The sequence below is a fragment of the Notothenia rossii genome (genome assembly GCF_949606895.1).
Source record: "Notothenia rossii genome assembly, chromosome: 7".
NCBI classification, from domain to species: Eukaryota; Metazoa; Chordata; class Actinopteri; order Perciformes; family Nototheniidae; genus Notothenia; species Notothenia rossii.
Genome location: NC_136905.1, coordinates 4,894,079 through 4,913,650, shown reverse-complemented (window position 1 = coordinate 4,913,650; position 19,572 = coordinate 4,894,079). Strand labels below are relative to the sequence as shown.

The following is a 19,572-nucleotide window of genomic DNA, read 5'->3' as shown; positions in this document are numbered from 1 at the left end:
AACAGATACTTTCAGCATTATCGGAGCACAAAATGGAAGCTTGGATGAAACACAGCAGACTTCTAAACAATGAACACCCGCAACTTGGAAGAAATAAAGTTGGGTTTTATGCGTTCTAGTATTGCAATGCAAACCCATGATGTAATGACAGTAATTAAGAATAATTTAGTCATTGAATGCTCATTTCAGTAGATTTAATCAAAGAAAACATAAACATATTGGACATGGTCAATTACTAGCCATATCTTACACATTGCTGTTTTGAATCATTAATATGTGGATGACAGTTGAACTGGATGATGTAACATGTATGCCATCTGCTGGAAAGAAGACGTATCGCACTGTTGGCGTTGTTTAGACAACAAAAACAGAATGAAGCTCTCATTTCATAAACAATATTTGAGTACAGACACCGTCCTGCAGAGAGCACACTACCCAACAGCACGTTTTTGGTCTCGCATCACTTTACAAAACATTTGCATTAAGACACTAAGACTAGCTGGTCCCTTGTAAAGGTGAGTCCACCTTAAATGAGCAGTCGGTGATCAGCAGGTGAAAGGCAGGACACGGGAACTTGGTCCTGAGGAGATGTAACGATTATTAAACGAGAAATAGTCGAGTCAAGGGGTCAAAGAAAATGAAGATTTGTGATTATTAGCGAATCGGTTGCAGGTGGGCGAAATCAGGCTTAGGGAGTAACGTATTACATGAAACGGCATTAGGTCATCAGGATACAAAATAGACAAATGTATTCCCTTACAGTTACAGAAGCAGCTGACGACCAAAGCACTTATGTCTTTTGAAACAATTATGCCATGTAAATCTTTTGTCACAAACATTGCAGCTCTATTTTTCCTCTCCTTTGTGGACTCTCATGTGTGCCTTTAAACTATCACTCCGTGAGAAAGCTTTCTTACAGACTGAGCAGCTGTGTGCTTTCTCTCCTGTGTGGATTCTCATGTGTCGTTGTACATCTCTTTTCAATGTAAAATATTTCTTACAGACTGAGCAGCTGAATGGTTTCTCTACTGTGTGGACTCTCATGTGTGCATCTAAATTTGCACTCTGTGACAAAGCTTTCTTACAGACTGAGCAGCTGAATGGTTTCTCTCCAGCGTGGATTCTCATGTGTGCCTTTAAATGCCCACTCTGTGAAAAAGCTCTCTTACAGACTGAGCAGCTGAATGGTTTCTCTCCAGCGTGGATTCTCATGTGTGCCTTTAAATGCCCACTCTGTGAAAAAGCTCTCTTACAGACTGAGCAGCTGAATGGTTTCTCTCCTGTGTGGACTCTCGTGTGTGCCTTTAAATGTGCACTCTGTGAAAAAGCTCTCTTACAGACTGAGCAGCTGAATGGTTTATTTTCAGCACAACGTCGTGGATCACTGACAGATTCATGTTTATTTTTCAGTGAGTTTGAGCCTGATGCAGGTTCTCTGGTCTCCTTCCAATCAGCACTGTCTTCAGTGTCAGGTTCAGAAGAGTCTCCTGCATCAGGTTCAGAAGAGTCTCCTGCATCAGGTTCAGAAGAGTCTCCTGCATCAGGTTCAGAAGAGTCTCCTGCATCAGGTTCAGAAGAGTCTCCTGCATCAGGTTCAGAAGAGTCTCCTGCATCAGGTTCAGAAGAGTCTCCAGTGTCGTCCTTAGTCTTTGGTTGTAAACTGCTCTCTGGATCTGAGCTCCTGGCTGGTTCTGGTCCTCGACAGTCATCTCCATCAGCTTCTGTTTCCATGTGTTCAGTTTGTCTTTGATGAGGCTGAGAGGACTGAGGTTTCTCTTCATCATCTTCACTCTTCACAGGGTCAGGAGTGAAAGTGGACTTGGTGATCTCAGCCTCCTCCAGCTCCTGAAGCTGCTCTCCCTCCTGAATGATCCTGAGTTCCTCCTGTTCCTGCTTAATATGTGGGGGGGGCACTGGGTCCTCCGGGTCCAGACTGGTGCTCCACTCCTGCTGGTCAGGGAGAAACTCCTCTTTAACCACCACCAGCAGCTGGACATCTGCAGGATCTACAGGAAACACACAGTCAGAACAAACTGTTAAGTGTTAGCATTTAAAAATCGAATTACAATGGGAGACATTTTGCAGCCCTAATTAATGCCTTTGTTTTTATATCTTCACATTATCTTTCTTAGTCCCACCTATTGTGTATTTGTGTTAGTTAACTTTTATAGTTAATTATAGACAATCAAAAGAAAATTGAAGCCTATCTGATAATTTTGTGACCGGTGTCTGTCTGCGTTGTGTATGTTTCTCAAAGAGGACGGCGGACGGTATTTTAATCAGGTCATCCCAAACAATGCCACAAGTGCGCGCACGCGCGCAGTGCACTCACAAAGCGGGCTGACAGGTCTACAAAAAACTACCGCTATGCTTAGTCCTACTTTAGTTACTGTACTGCAAAAAGCAGACGGTGCTGCGCTCAACACACACAGACATACATAAGTAACATAAACAATGTATAGGCCTAAGTTGCATAAAGGCTTGAGCAACAGTATTGCAACCAAGCAGACAGCGCTGCTTCTCTCTCTCTATCTCCACTTTCAAAATCTATTTAAATCTAAAAAAATCCCAAAGTTTTCCTGAAATTCACTTATTAAATAAACGAAACAAAAAATATAGCCTACTCAGGGGTGGATCTAGAAACATATTCATGGGGTGGCAGGAGATTTTGAGAGGTGGCATCCCCTGGCAGAAGTATATGCTGATTTAATCGCAGTCATATCAATCAATGTTAACTTGGAAAGCCAAAATATTGACATTTTAACTCAATAACATTAGGTGACATTATTGTGTCACATCAGTAAAGCCTTAAATAGAAATATATAAGATGGCAGACATAGACCTAATTGAATGCATTTTAACTGAATTAGTTTGTTTCATTCTTGGACCAGGGGTACCAAATCTATGCAGACTGCTGCAATAAGTACATTAATTAACTGTCTCATCGATGTTTGTCTGAATTAATATGATCATATTAACAATCATATTATTCCTATCAGCTGTCAATCACTGTTATGATGCGGCGATTACCATCTGTTCAGCAAAACGCCTCACAAAATGATCAAGATCCAAAGCTTTTGTGCGTTTTGATTCAATGCTGACTACAGCCAAACTTGACAGTCTCTTCTCTGTCATTGTAGACTTCAAATACGTCGTTCCTTCCGTGTACAGTACTTGGGTCCGGATGCTTTTCGTTTTGCGCCGTCCAGTTCAAATGAAATCTCCGCCAATCATATTTCCACACTCGCGCCAGGGCCGGGGTTACAAGGCTCGTGTCTTGTGGTGCATTCACTTGCACTCGGACATTAGAGATTTTCTCTCATAAATGTCCGATGAGCCCAACGACCACTACCCCAGTGCCGGATATCATTAGAAAGCTAGGAATCTCCTCTTTCAAACAGTGTATACAACTCAAAATGTGACTTCGGGTCAATGCGACTGATTTCGATAGAGAAAGTCACATATGAGGTGATCCCCGAAAATCCTTGATAGTAAAAAGTGGATTTTATTTAGCTTTTTATCCACGGACCACCTGCAGTACCCTCGCGGACCACCAGTGGTTCGCGGACCACAGTTTGAGGACCGCTGATCTAGTTAACAAAAAAGTGTTAAAAGAAATCAAGAATATGATTTTTATTTTAGATTCTTCAAAGTCGCTCCCTTTTGCCTTGATGACAGCTTTGCACCCTCTTGGCTTCTCTCAGTCAGCTTCATGAGGTCGTCACCTGGAATGGTTTTCAATTAACACGTGTGCCTTGTCAAGAGTCAATGTGTGGAATGACTTGCCTTCTTAATGTGTTTGCGACCATCAGTTGTGTTGTGCAGAGGTAGAGTTAGTGCACAGTGGAAAGCCCTATTTGACTACTGTTTTAATCCATATTATAGCAAGAACGACTCAACCCAGGAAAGAGAAACGACCGTCCATCATCACTTTAAGAAATGAAGGTCAGTCGATCCGGAAAATGTCAAGAACTTTGAATGTATCCTCAAGTGCAGTCGCAAAAAACATCGTATGCTATGATGAGACTGGCTCTCATGAGGACCCCCCCGGGAAAGGAAGAGCAAGAGTTACCTCGGCTGCAGAGGATAAATACATCAGAGTTACCAGCCTCAGAAACCACAAATTAAAAGCACCTCAGATTAGAGCCCACATCGATGATCACAGAGCTCAAGGAGCAGACAATCTTAAAGGTCCCATGACATGACCATTTCTACTGATCTTAATTCCATTGTTGAGGTCAGAATAGATTTACATTGTTCAATGTTCCAAAACCACATTGGTTTCTCATACAGCATCTCTGTATAGTATGTGTATTCACTCTCTGTCCTACACGCCTTGTTGGAGCTCCTGCTGCTCCAGGAAATATATGATACATTATGATGTGATATGCTGCGGACTGTACTTAATGTTACTCTGATCCGGTTACTTATGTTGTGGCAGATATTTAATTAAGCTTTCTTAACGCTAATGTTATAATAGTCAGATTGCTCTGAGGATGGGAGGTGATATTCTATTAATGTTCACGTTCACACAGTCTGTGATTTTTGCCGGCCGTCTTTCCTGCAACGGCAGCTTTTCTGTGTTTCCTTTCTCCTGTAATATGACTTGATCGCTTTAAACTCCGCACACTGAGCTCTGATTGGTCAGCAGGCAATACTTTCACTGAGTTGAGCTCTTAGCCTGCAACCTAACCTGCTCCGGGGCAGATTAGCCGCACAGCATCAGTTACCATGGAGATCAAGCCTGCTAAAAAGAGAAGCAGCGTAGTAGGACCGGAAACCCAGAGTTATCCCTGAAGTTAGCTCGCTAAGCGAAAATCCTGCTTCGTAGTACAGGCCTCTGATGGTCCAGTTTTCGCGTCTAATGCTAGTGTATATCTCTCTCAAAATATATATTCTGTGTATATATATATATAGAATATATTCTAAATATATGTTGGCAATAATTTTATTGATGATATTTTACATTAAGGTTTTAATTACTTAATGACCTTTGTACTAGTTTCCCTATTCTTTAACAAGTAACATTTTAGATGTGTTTAATTTATTATTGAATATATTTATTCATTGATTTCTTTATGAATTATTCTCGCGCAATTTGAATTAATCCAAAAATATTTCTTTTTATTTGCTTTTTCACATTTATAAAAAGCGGTGAATAAAGAAGTACATTAAAACTAAATTATCAAATTATGTCACATTTAACCAACTAGTTCCTACATGTATGGGTAATATTTAAATCAGTAAATTAAATGGCATATTATTCAATGTATGTATTTTTATAAATATATTTATTTTGGTAGGTTTGCTCTTCCGTAATACATTTTAATTATCATAATAAAGTACATGTGTCTAATAATACTTACATGCTTTTACTTAACATATTAATGCAGTAATTTAACTTGTAAATCAAATCAAATAAAAGTTTATTTATAAAGCACATTTAAAAGTGATTTTTGGTTGGGCCAAAGTGCTGTACATGTAATAAATACTACAATCACATAAAAACCCATTACTACAATCACAATAAAAGACAATAAATTACAACAGATATATAAAAAAGACAGGGAAAAGTCAGGAGTCGTGCTCCGCTCTGACTAAAAGGCCAGGGAGAAGAAGTGTGTTTTAAGAGTAGATTTAAAAACCCCTAGGGTCTGGGCCGGCCTCACATGGAGGGGCAGAGTGTTCCAGAGCCTAGGGCCAGCTGCTGCGAAGGCTCGGTGCCCTCGAGTTTTGAGCCTGGTCTTGGGCACTATCAGCAGCTCTGGCTGGGGTGTAGCGCTGGAGGAGTTCAGCTATATAGGCCGGAGCCAGCCCATTTAGTGCTTTAAAAAGTGTTAATTAAGAGTAAAGGGAACAGACCTGCTCTGTGTATCCGAAGCTGAGGCTGTACAGCGTCCAGTAGTTTCTGGAGTCTCTTGTTCTCCTCTTTGGAAAGAGACAGCTCCTCCTCGTACTCGGCTATCGTTTTTTCAAACAAAGCAAATATCTCTTCAGCAGCAGCAGTGAGTCGCTCCTTCTTCAACGACAGCAGCATTTGGACTTTACTCATGTTTACTAGATCACCTTTTCCTGCAAGCTCCGTTAAACACACCGTTTCTCTCTTCATCAAACTCTCAATCTGACTAGCGTTGCTAACGTGTTTCCAGCTAGCATGCTAAGCTAGCTCCTATAGTCCGAGGTAAACGCTCCAGAAAAAAAGAGCACACAGTCCATTCAGAGGTTTATCCAGACACACAGATGATGGATCAGTAGTGCTGGAGCTCACACACACTTTCACAGGAACACAGAGAGAGAGAACCGTATCGACGAGACGTTGATATTCTATAACGGTAGGCAGTACAGCGTGGAGAGTGGAGCTGGCTGTGTCTGAAGCAGGAAGAAGAGGGAGGGCTTATCAAACTCTGACTCATTCCAGGAGGAGGAGCAGCACTGAAACTGAACTGTTTCCTGATTTACAAACGGAGCCTCGCTTACAACCTGCTCTATATTTGAAAACAGTCTTCAGCTGTAAAATATTTGTTTTAAATGCAGGCTTTTGTGGCACACAGCTCCACACTCATGGTAGCAGTGGTGTAAGAAGTACTCAGATATTCTACTAAAGTAAAAGTAGAAATACTACAAGGTAAAAATACTGAACAAGTAAAAGTACAAAAGCATTGGTATCAAAATATAGGCTACTTAAAGTACCAAAAGTAATAGTGCTCCTTATGCATAATGGCCCTTTTCAGAATCGCATATATATATATAGAGTTACTGGGTTACTATAATGATTATTGATGTGTTTTATCACAGTTAGTAAATGTAGAGAATTTGAATAACTGTATGTCCTGCTGCTGGCTATCTTATCCTATAAATAAATGTCAAAGTGTTTAGTAATTGATTTATATTTTTGAATGATCTACTAATCTATATCTAACTAGTAAATAAAAGCTGTCAAATTAATGCAGTGGAGTAAACAGTACAATACTGTCTTCTAAAATGTAGTGCAGTAGAAGTATAAAGCAGCATAAACTGAGACGTATTGGCATCAACCACTACTTACTACTTACTGTGCATAATCTTTCATTTTAGAATCATATATATTGAATTACTGGATTATTTCATTTCATTGAAACCACTCAATCATTTACCAATATTGCTTTAGATGCTAGAGATCTTATGTTTAAGAGACCACATTTAATCTTCCTGTTTTGTTGCACTGTAGTAGTTGTTACATTTACTTTTATTAGGTTATTATGTATGACACCTCTATTAGGTTGTACCTTAAATTGTCCTTGGGCAGACACACACACCGTTAATATTGGGTATTTTATTGGGTTCGGGATTCCTATGGATGACTGCCTAGGAGAGAGCGCAGAGAAGCGTGTAAGACTGCGACTCCGCGTCCTGGTCTCTGGTCTTTAAGTTATAAATCAAAGGGTTTTATTATTATTTACAGCAGGGGGAACCTTTTTCCTTTCAATTGTTACAACATCCTCCGAGGGTCGTACAAATTATTGAACTCAACCTCTGCTTAAAAAAACAAAAATCACAGCCCATTCATTTGGCCTTTCTTTCATGCTGTGCAAAAAAAAAGCAACCTCTTCATCCAGATATTTTACCATGACTCGCGCATGCATGTGCACGGTGTGGCATGACCACCAAAACAGAAAGATATGAACACAAGATGTGTGCAAATGTATTTAGTATCCATGTGAACATGATTTAAGTGGGGGGGACCTAACCTCCTCTAGGGGGGTCCAGGGGAATGCTACCCCGGGACAATTTTTTTCAAATGTTTAAGTTAAAAGCATCAATCTGGTGCACTTTGAGAGCAACATTAAGAGCTCTATGGATACATCTCTCAACACCCATGAAACAGAACTGTAAGCAGATTTTATTTTTCTTTATGGATATTTTACAAATCACTCCCCTTTCAAACTGTATACTTGTTTATTGACTGTCATATCGTATTTTATACCTGCTTTTCCTTTATATTACCTCGAGGGCCGTATCAAATGGTCTCGCGGGCCGTATACGGAGGTTCCCCACCCCTGCCTTAGATAAAGGGTGTCCAAACTTTTTTAACCGAGGGCCAAATACAGAAAAAAATATAGGAAGAGCTGGGCCCCTCACTCGAGGAGAGGTATAATGTCTCATAACTTCAGTTATAAGTTAGCAAAATAAATCAAATGTAGGTAAATTATGCTTAAAGGTAGGGTAGGTAAGTTTGAGAAACCGGCTCGAGATCTCTAGAATTTGAAAATACACTCCTCCAACACACACGAACGCGCACATGACCAATGAGGACACGAGATAAGTTTGTGCACAGATGGAAGGCTGACAGGCAGGGAGGCCATCCAGTTATTTTAGCCGGGCCGGCTCAAGTGATTGGTCGTACTTTTTACAGCATTGTTAAGAGCATTCCATGGAATATAACAAAAAGTGTATCTCGAGCCGGTTTCTCAAACTTACCTACCCTACCTTTAATACTTGAAAATACTTTAAGAAAACAAACAGCCTACATCCCCGGCTCTCCAGAGGGTTTCATTTATCTTGTTAGCAGCACATTCCTTAAAACAGAAGCCTCAGATTGATTATCATAAGAGGAAATATGAAGGGTTTATTTCAAGCGTGTTATGAAAATAAGTTATTGGGCTTTTTTCTTATCAACTTAGATTTGATAGAAACATTTTTCAACTTGAATTGATTGAATTTGTTTGAAAAGTGGGCTTCTTAAAACATGAATATACTGAGTGATATATGTTTTCATCTATATTTAAGAAGTACAACACAAGACCAGCACAAGTTTAATCTGTGGGCCGTGCTGCTCTCAACAATTCTACATAAATATATATATATATATATATATATATATGGGTAACTCCTGACAAGGCCGTTTTTTGGCATCTGTAGGCGACATAGGCGGTCGCTAGGGCGCCAGATCTGGGGGGGAGGGGGGGGGGGGGGGGGGGGGGGGCGCTGCGCTGCGCTGCGCTGGCAGCTCTGGGAGGGAAAAAAACATTTTTGACCGTTGGTGCTCATCCTCATTTTCGGCCTTGATGTAACAACATTCATAATTAAATAAATGTAACACCCTTTTCATCCCGGTTACACTTTTCATTTGCCCTGTACGATGGGCGCTGCAAGTGATGAAAGTGGGGGATGTTAGCTTATCTGGCGCCCGCAGCTCATAGCCAAAGTGCAAGTGAGCGTGGGAGCGAGCGAGGGAGAGAGAGAGGACGCACCGGTACCGGCGCTGTTGTTATTAGCATCTGGTGCTAGCTGCGCTAACGGATATAAGAAGAAGATGCTTCTACAACAAGGGTGGAGGCTGAGAGGCTCAGTGAGGTAAAGGACTCTTGAGTGTTTAGTTCACTTTAGGTCTAAGTTATCTCAGTGGGTCTCAAACGTTTTGTTCACAATTTATCTAAACAAATATTTCCAAGGCACTCCTGTATAATTATTGGGATGAACAGGTTTGAGATCATTTCAATGTATACTGTAGGACAGTGAACCAGCTAAAATCTCACCGAGGGCAGCTAATTGGCTAGAACCGGCCCTGTTTATTGATATCCATTTAATCATATTTTACATCTTGGTTCTCTCTTCGGACGTTGGAATATTATTAATACAGAATTGCTCATTTGCAAAAGTCACATTAGATTGAATTGTATTACATGTTATGACTACTGAGCCAAGTGTCTAAAAGAGTTATTTCTAAATCAAATGGAAGCTCTAGATTGTCACCGATGCATTTAATGTTGTTAATATCATTTTCACCATTCTTTCACCTCAGGAGTTTCCTTGTGCTAAATTATTTTGTGATATTATGAGGAACAGAGAAAGTCTAAAGGTTATTTGGTAAAATGTAAGTCATTTTTCTCTGTAAAAGATGTAAAATGTGTTTAGCATGGGGGTCTGGACGGGGGGGAGTATAAATACATAGACAATGGTGAAAGGAAATTATTAAATATATGGTAATGATTCAATTAAACAAAAATCAAGATGATAATTAAAAGTAAGAATATATATTTATTTAATATATTTTAAATGTGAGTTTCACTTCCTTTATGTATTTATTTAAATATTCATTTTATTTATTATTTAGTCATTTTTTTTATCTAGTCTTTCATTATTTATCTCCCTATTTATACATTTATTCCTGAATTTAATATATATATATATTTATTCATGCATTTATTTATACATGTGTCAATTTCTTTCCCTCATAACATTCCTGTGGCCCTGGTGAGATAAAGATGATTTTAATAAGGAATAACTGCTTCTGTCAGACCCTGAGGGACATAAAGGAGGGCTCGTCCGGGATTTGAACCCGGGACCTCTCGCACCCAAAGCGAGAATCATACCCCTAGACCAACGAGCCATGAAAACATTATCATTATTTATTTATTATACTTGAAATGCCACGTCGCATTACTGCTCCCCTTTAAACCTCGAAGGTAGATTTCCTGGTGGTTCAGCGCCCTCTAGAGGCGCTTTGTTGACCTTCAGACACAACCTGACACAACCTGATAAAACCCTGCAGAAGTGACCTCTATTAAATCATCTTTATCTCACCAGGGCTGCAGGAATGTTATGGAGGAAAGAAATTGACACAGGTACAAATATATAAATAAATGAATACATATATATATTAAATTCAGGAATAAATAGAAAATGCCTAAATAATAAATAAAATGAAATACTTAAATACATACATAAAGGAAGTGAAACTCAAATTTTAAATATATTAAATACATTTATATTCTTACTTTTAATTATCATCTTGATTTTTGTGTTTATAATTAATGTAATGAATACCATATATTTAATATTTTCCTTTCCAAGGAAACTCCTGAGGTGAAAATGATATTAACAACATTAAATGCATCGGATGACAATCTAGAGCTGCCATTTGATTTAGAAATAATTATTTTAGATACTTGGCTCAGTAGTCATAAAATTCAATCTAATGTGACTTTTGCAAATGAGCAATTCTGTATTAATAATATTCCACATCCGAAGAGAGAACCAAGATGTAAGATATGATTAAATGGATATCTGTAAGTATGAGTTACCCATATATATATATATATTTATGTAGCATTGTTGAGATTTTCATTGCCATAACTACACTGTAGCTATAAAACAATAACGCCTCTTGAACCCTCGAGTATCTAAACCAGGAGTGTCCAAACTATGGCCCGGGGGCCATTTTGAATCGGCCCTCAGCGAATTCAAAAAGTATAATGCAGTATGGCCCACAGATGAAACTTGTGCTAGTCTTGTATTGTACTTCTTAACCCTTGTTGTTGACAGTAAGGGGAATACTTACTATGTTGTGTTCGGGTCTCCCGTGTCCCGTTTCAAGTTAAAATTATATAATAACTACACTGACTAACGTAGAGCGTTCAGACAGGATCAGCTGGTCATATGATGTCCTGATGAACAGAAACACAAGCAGCCCGCTGGACTCAGATCTCTAGATACTTCATCACTCCTTCGCTGCTCCGATACAAGTCAGTGCTGCGGTGGTTTGTTGATGAATGTGTTCTTTTTCTGTTTGCTTTAATCGAGGCTACGAAGTTATACAGCGCCCCCATCTGCAGTAAATGGAAGTACTACAAATAACCCCATTTAGTGCAATTATTTCACAAGTTTTGTTATACACAGCTCGAAAAATATTACCGAGGTCCGGACCTCGGGGACCTCAATGGTAGATACGGCCCTTTATATATACAGTCTATGATACGGCCATCTTCTCACCCACCGCTGGAGTTTCACCGCGGCTGTCAGCTGTGTTTACTCCTGTCATTCAAACAGGACACGCTGGAGAGGGGGCGGGGCTTATATCCATGTAAATACTGTGGTGGAAACCAACTACGACAACATTAACCTATTTTACCGTGATTTCATTGTAATACACGTTTCAAAATGATGCTGAAGTAACTAAATACTGATAACGTTACTCAGAAATGTGCTTTTCCGGACACTGAAGAAAGCAAAATTCCATGACGTGTCGCTATCAGGGCTGTTAGGGAAAACATCAGGCAATATGTATTGTGAGATTATTACGTTTCTAAGAGAAATTGATACATTTAAAATAATCTTGAGTTTTGTTTCTTTGTTTTGTTTTGTTTTGTTTGTTTTGTTTATTGTTTTCTGCATAGTCTCTTGTCCACACTCCAGTCCAGTTGGTGGCGGTAATGCACCTACAAGTTAGTTGGCCAACTGCCAATAAACACTAAAGAAGAAGGACAAGAAGAAGAAGAAGAAGAAGAAGAATAAGAACACACATCACCAAGATGGCCGTCACCACTGTAATGAAGCCAAAAAAGGGATTGACTACCCTCACTATCACCACAATGACACACGTCCAGAAGAATGTCATGCAAAGCTGCCTGCCTGCCTGCCTGCCTGCCTGCCTGCCTGCCTGCCTTCCTTTGATTCTCCCTGAACTGCCTGATCTTTTTAATGTTCAATGTTAACCATTTGTGCAGATAGCATGAAGTAGAAAATATTTTGGGTTACTTCATGTTACTTCATGTTAAGGCTAATAAAAATGACAAGGCTAAGGCTGTAATGCTATCTAACGTTACGTAACGTTTACGTAACGTTTACCCCACTTGAAATACTCCATCTGATCGGTTCCTCAAATCCCACAACCTGCTCCCTTGACCCTCTACCCACTCCTCTCCTGAAGTCCTGCCTCCCCGTCCTCTGCCCCTATCTTGCTAACCTTTTCAACTCCTCGCTGTCCCATGGAACCGTCCTCTCTGCCTTCAAAACTGCTGCCGTTACTCCAATCCTCAAAAAACCTGGTCTTGATCCCTCCTCCCTCACTAATTACCGCCCCATCTCCAACCTTTCATTCCTCTCAAAAACTCTTGAACGCATTGTACCCAAACAAATTCACTGCCATCTCCAAACCAACCAGCTTTATGAACCCCTTCAGTCTGGATTTCGTCCTCACCACAGTACAGAAACTGCACTCGTCAAAGTCCTCAATGACCTCCTCACCTCTACTGACACTGGTTCCCTCAATATTCTCATCCTCCGCGACCTGAGTGCAGCCTTCGATACCGTGAGCCACAACATCCTGCTCACCCGACTCGGGGACATTGGTATTGAAGGTATTGCACTCAGATGGCTTCAGTCCTACCTCACTGAATGATCCCACTTCATCTCCCTCCTCAACCACTCCTCTGCCACAGCTTCAGTCACCCAAGGCGTTCCTCAAGGATCAGTACTTAGCCCCCTCCTCTTCATCATTTACATCCTGCCCCTCAGTCAGATACTCCACCACTTCAACCTGGACTTCCACTGCTATGCTGATGACACTCAGATCTACCTCAGCACCAAACCCCTCCATAACCCAACCCTTACCTACATCGATTCCTGTCTGACAGCTATTAAAACTTGGATGCAACATAACCTCCTCAAACTGAACAGCAACAAAACAGAACTCCTCCTAATTGGCTCCAAATCCACCCTCAGCAAGTTCACTAACATAACACTCACCATCGATGGCACCATTGTTTCCCCCTCCAATCAGTCACGCAAGCTTGGCGTAATCTTTGACCCCACCCTCTCCCTCGAACCTCACATCCGCCAAACAGTCAAAACCTCATTTTTCCACCTCCGCAATATTGCAAAAACCCTACCCTCTCTCACCCGCCCCGCAGCCGAACGACTAATCCATGCCTTCATTTCCTCCCGCCTTGACTACTGTAACTCACTTCTTTACGGCATCAGCACTACATCCCTCAACAGACTCCAACGGGTTCAAAATGCAGCTGCACATCTCCTCACGCATACCAAATCATGGCATCACATCACCCCAGTCCTCAAAGACCTCCACTGGCTTCCTGTCTCCCATCGCATCAACTACAAAATTCTGGTCCTCACCTACAAAGCACTCCACCACTTGGCCCCCCCATATCTCACAAACCTTCTCACTCCTTATCAACCCCCACGGTCCCTCAGATCCACCGCAGCCGGACTCCTATCCATTCCCACATCCACACTCTGCAGCTTTGGGGACAGAGCCTTCTCAGTGGCAGCTCCTAGGCTCTGGAATTCCCTCCCCCAAGATCTCCGTGACTCTGAGTCCCTCACAGTCTTTCAGTCCCGCCTCAAAACACATCTTTTCAACTCTGTCTACCCATAAGCCCCCCCCCCCCCTCTCAATCAACTTCCTCTTGACTGCCTTTTTATTAATTTTTTTATTTGAGTATACTTACTTGTTTGCCTATCCTTGTTTGTCTACCCTCCCTCATATTGTAAAGCGTCTTTGAGTTGTGAAAAGCGCTATATAAATAAAATGCATTATTATTATTATTATTATTAACGTGCTTGCTACTAGCTAGGTAGCTAACTTGATCCAGCCACTCCTGGTCCTTTCATCAGACGGGAAGCGAAAGAATGAGCAAGACCCATTGCTGTATGATTACAACTTGGTACTAAGCACACAGGCATCTTGTTAAAGTTATCTTATCTTAGCTATCTCTTATATTTAGTGGAGGAAAACAATTATGACATAACTTACCTGTCATAACTTATCTGGGATTTGTAGTCTTTCTAGTTGCATATTTTTCATAGTTTTATATTTCATCAGTTTTACGACAAACTGTGACTTTTTTTACATGGAAATGATTGATTAAGATTGACAAAAAACATCATATGTGTAATTCCTGGCACAATTCAAACGGGATCGAAAGATACGTTTTCTCTCTATTGACTTCAATACATAATTTTTCCGAAACAAGGTCCCATGGATCGGAAGTAGATGGGCGGGACTTCGCCTCTCTATGACGGTGATCACGGAGAAACTCATCTCCTCATTGGCGGTGATGTTAAATCATGTGACTGTGATGTAGTTCCTTTAAAGCCTAACGCTAGCTTTTCACTGGTGTGAAAGAACAGGTATTGGATGTTCACAACTCAAAAATGTTTTATAAATACCATAGGTGTAATCGTTATTGGACATTTTAATGAGGAAATGTTACATATTATATATTTTAAATAAATAAACCCACCACTGGGACAGCTGAGGAATATAAATGTCTCTGTGAATATCACATTGAACTTTTGTGGAACTTATTAGCATTTTTTTAAGAGGTCTCTGTTTAAAGTGATTGTTGGTTATATAACAAGAGTATTTTCCCTCTTTATCTTCCAGGTCCATGAGGGAATATTGTTAACCATCAGGCAGTGCATGCAGCCGCGTAATCCTGCATTTGGTTCGTTTCCTTCAGTTTCTGTCCCTCAAATCTTTGGAAACATTCAGAAAAACGGCTACGGAGAACACGAAGAACAGTTTTAAATGATGACTTTTTTGCTTTAATCACCCCGACTGAATTAATCACACGTGACTATTTTTCACTCATGTTCCCGGTCATACCTTACACTCTGTTATTGCGTAACTTTTATTCATAAAAATAGTCTAAATAAACTGCAGTGAGTAACATTTCCATGAAGATATTCAGAAAATCAATACCAAGAAGCACATGATGAGGTTTTTCAGTGTCTGACAGGCTGTTGTAGAGAAAGTGCTTCAATAGCACTGAATGTTATTATTGTTATTCTGACATGTTTTTAATGTATCTAGTTTTACTTGAATTTTTGGTTGTTTTTCGTAGTGCACATTTTGCTGATTGCTGACACCTGACTATATGGACGGAGACAAAATGAAGCTTTCACTGAGGGGACTGACAACAAAAAATACCCAACACCTGGGCAGAGATAATACATAATGTTTGATATCCTGATGGTAAACCCTTCTTACCCATGTTCGTTTCTTTGATCGGTTGAAACACAGGTTCTTCCTCTCTCTGCATCCTCCTACCACAGGATAAAAAGTTGTAATTGATTGTCATGACCACGTTGGATAGACTGGATGTTATTCTGGAGCTGAGATTTATTCATAAATAAATATCTTTGATACTCGGTTCAATTCTTGTGTTGTATCCTTTAGATTGTCATTTATTATTATAATGTGTTGTAGACTAAAATGTATTATTCTGTATTTACCTTCCACCCTCTGGCCATTTTGTCAAATGTGTTTATGTAAGGAGGTGTGTGGTGCAGTGGACTACTGCGTTGGTGTTTAGATCAAGGGGTCACAGGTTCAAACCCCACTACAGTCAGCATGTCGTTATGTTCCTGTGCAAGACACTTCACCCCAAATTGCTCCTTAGGGGATTGTCCAAAGTATTGAGTATGAAAGTCCCTTTGAATAAAAGCGTCTAACAAGTAACCTGTAATGTAATATCAAAAATTCTTGTTTTATTTTATTCCCTTATCTGTATTAATCATTTATTTTTGTATTTGTATATATTATATCATTTTCAAACCTCCATGGGTAAGCAGTCCATAATGAGCACATAATTGACTTACATTTTACCAGTAGACTCTCTCCATTCATCACCTAAATATATATATCACAAAACATGGTTGCACAGGGAAACTCCAGTGCTGATAATACATTTAACGATGTAATATAATATTATAATGCATTGTAGACTAAAATGTGCTATTCTGTTTTGTTAAACACCAACACCTGTGGGCTGAGAAACTTTAAAACTAAAATTATTTTATGATAAATTGGTATCAAACCCATCTGAGGTGCAACTTTTGCAATAATGAGGGCTCGTCCGGGATTTGAACCCGGGACCTCTCGCACCCTAAGCGAGAATCATACCCCTAGACCAACGAACCATGAAAACCAACGATAGCCATCAGATTACTTCTGAACTTTACATGCCACGTTGCATGACTTCTGCTGCTCCCCTTTAACCTTCAAAGGTAGATTTCCTGGTGGTTCAGCGCCCTCTAGAGGCGCTTTGTTGACCTGCAGATACAACCTGATCAGTGTTTACTAAAAGAAAATGTATGCAATTTAATAATTTTAACCTGCTTTATTTGGGGGTGGACCTCACATCCTCTAGGGGGGGCCTCACATCCTCCAGGGGGGATCTCATATCTTCTAGGGGGGTCCTCACCTCCTCTAAAATATATTTTTTTAAATGTTGAAGTGAAATGCACCAATCTGCTGCACTTTGAGTACAAAATGAATTTATGGATACAGCTCTCAACACTCATATGAAAGGGAGCTGTATACTTTTCAATACTCCAATCATCTTTAGAATATTATCACAACCAATAACAAATCATTTAAACTGGTTTATTCTTATCTTATGTTACCTAATTAGCATTCTTTCTTTTTATTTATGCATATTTTACTAATCACTCCCCTTTTAAACTGTTTTTGTACTGTCCTATAGTACACACTGGAATGACTTCTTACTTTATCTATATTAAATAGATAAAAGTGTGCTCTCCCTAGCTCTCTCTCCCGCTCTCTCTCTCTAGCTCTCTCGCTCGCTCACAGAGGCTGTGTGCTCCTCCTTGGCGATGACGGGTTGCGTTAAAAAATAATAATAAACATATTTGTAAAGTGGGAGGACACAAACGGGAAAAGTGCGGGGGACATGTCCCCCCTGTCCCCAGTGGAGATTACGCCATGCGTGTGTGTGCGTCAAGTGGAATAAATATATATGCAAGTTACAACACACACAGAGTAAAACTCTGCTCCTCATGTGTTGTATAGGCTGGCATGATAGGCTGTTCAATGGGGCTGATGTGTTGTGTAGATTCTGCCAGAAGGAAAATCAGCGGGGAGGTGCCACATTGCTTTTCTTCCCGACTGCAACGCTGGTCCCGCAAATCAAGCAAGAACGTGATTGGTCGATATTCATTGTGGGGGGTGGGGGAGGAGGGGTGTTAGATAGATATTGAGCTGTAGTAAGTAGATAGAGTTCGCTATGATTTAGGTTTCGTTTATGCATAGAGTAGATTATTTTAATTACATTTCCTTTTTTGTTTTGGATTTGCTTGGCGAGCTATTTTTAGAACATGCCCGGCGGGCGACTGAGTGCCCGCGGGCACCGTGTTGGCTACCCCTGATTTAGAGAAATTAGATGTCCTTCAACATGGCGCGCTGAAATTCATTTCCGGGTCACTACCGTAGGACAGAGGAGTCGAGGAGTCGAGGAGGGGGATTTCACGAAATGAGAAAGGGCCAGTGTCTCCAGGTGTTTACGCCCATCCCCAATATGTGGGTTTAATTCTCTGTAAACTAGTTAAATGGTCTATCGAGAGAGATACTGAGCAGAATTGACATGGCAACCCACCCGTGCAGTCAGAACCTTTTGCTGCTGTGACTTGTGATATGAATTCTCCGGCCGTTAGCTATTCTTGTAATAAACTATCATTGTTTGATATCAAAGCTTTGAGCATGTTTTAGTGCTTTACAGGAAATATAGTACTCAGAGAAATGTGCTTTTTTAGACATTGAAGAAAGCAAAATTCCATGACTTGTCACTATCAGGGCTGGAATGAGTCAGAGTTTGATAAGCCCTCCCTCTTCTTCCTGCTTCAGACACAGCCAGCTCCACTCTGTAAAAGGCCACGCCCCTGATACATCTGCCTACCCAGTTGTTCGTCCAACATTTTATTCGGTAACAACGTCTCGTCGCTACGGTTCTCTCTATCTGTGTTCCTGAGAAAGTGTGTGTGAGCTACAGCACTACTGATCCATCACCTGTTTGTCTGAATAAACCTCTGGAAGGGAGGAAAATGTCATTTTTCGGATAAGAATAGGTCATACAGGTCTCAATCATACATTAAGTATAATAGGAAAGCATCCAACCGGAAAGTGTATACACTGTAGCCAGCCAGAAACTGTTGAGCATGTTTTACTGCTTTGCAGGAAATATAGTAGCCTACTCAGAGAAATGTGTTTTTCCAGACACTGAAGAAAGCAAAATTCCATGACTTGTCGCAATCAGGACTGTTAGGGAAAACATCAGGCAATATGTATTGTGAGATTATTAAGTTTCTAAGAGAAATTGATCAATTTAAAATAATCTAGAGTTTTGGTTCTTTGTTTTGTTTCTTTTATTTATAGTTTTCTGCTTAGGCTCTTGTCCAAACTCCAGTCCAGTTGGTGGCGGTAATGCACCTACAAGTTGGTTTGCCAACCGCCAATAAACACGAAAGAAGAAGAAGAAGAAGAAGAAGAAGAAGAAGAAGAAGAAGAAGGGTAAACCTCTGAATGGACTGAGTGCTCTTTTTTCTGGAGCGTTTACCTCGGACTATAGGAGCTAGCTTAGCATGCTAGCTGGAAACACGTTGGCAACGCTAGTCAGATTGAGAGTTTGATGGAGAGAGAAACGGTGTGTTTAACGGAGCTTGCAGGAAAAGGTGATCTAGTAAACATGAGTAAAGTCCAAATGCTGCTCTCGTTGAAGAAGCAGCGACACACTGCTGCTACTGAAGAGATATTTGCTCTGTTTGAACAAACAGTAGCAGAGCTCGAGGAGGAGCTGTCTCTTTCCAAAGAGGAGAACAAGAGACTCCAGAAACTACTGGACGCTGTTTTACAGCCTCAGCTTCGGATACACAGAGCAGGTCGGTTCCCTTTACCCTTAATTAACACTTTACACTCTTCAGTAGCACTTTATTATCACATTAATAACATTTTAGACCAGGGGTATTCAACTAAAATTCAACGAGGTCCAGTTA

General features: G+C 40.4%; 2 protein-coding genes across 3 annotated transcripts in view; one reads left to right on the top strand and one right to left on the bottom strand.

Annotated features, from left to right (window-relative positions):
* The window catches only part of LOC307012829 (uncharacterized protein), a 54,901-nt gene that overhangs the window by 28,197 nt on the left and 7,132 nt on the right, over positions 1-19,572 (top strand). The window contains exon 1 of one of the 2 annotated variants that reach the window (XM_079640023.1): positions 18,528-19,458. The exons of the other annotated variant lie outside the window; for it this stretch is intronic. Coding sequence (XP_079496149.1) covers positions 19,209-19,458 — 250 coding nt within the window. The 5' untranslated portion in view covers positions 18,528-19,208. Of the gene's footprint in view, positions 1-18,527; positions 19,459-19,572 lie in introns of those variants that run through there. 2 annotated transcript variants of the gene reach the window in all.
* On the bottom strand, positions 180-6,397 carry LOC307013375 (uncharacterized protein). Its single transcript, XM_079640754.1, has 2 exons — positions 5,863-6,397; positions 180-2,006 (listed from the first exon to the last, which is right to left on the bottom strand). The coding sequence occupies exons 1-2, from the start codon at positions 6,107-6,109 to the stop codon at positions 847-849; spliced, it is 1,407 nt and encodes a 468-aa protein (XP_079496880.1). The 5' UTR covers positions 6,110-6,397; the 3' UTR covers positions 180-846.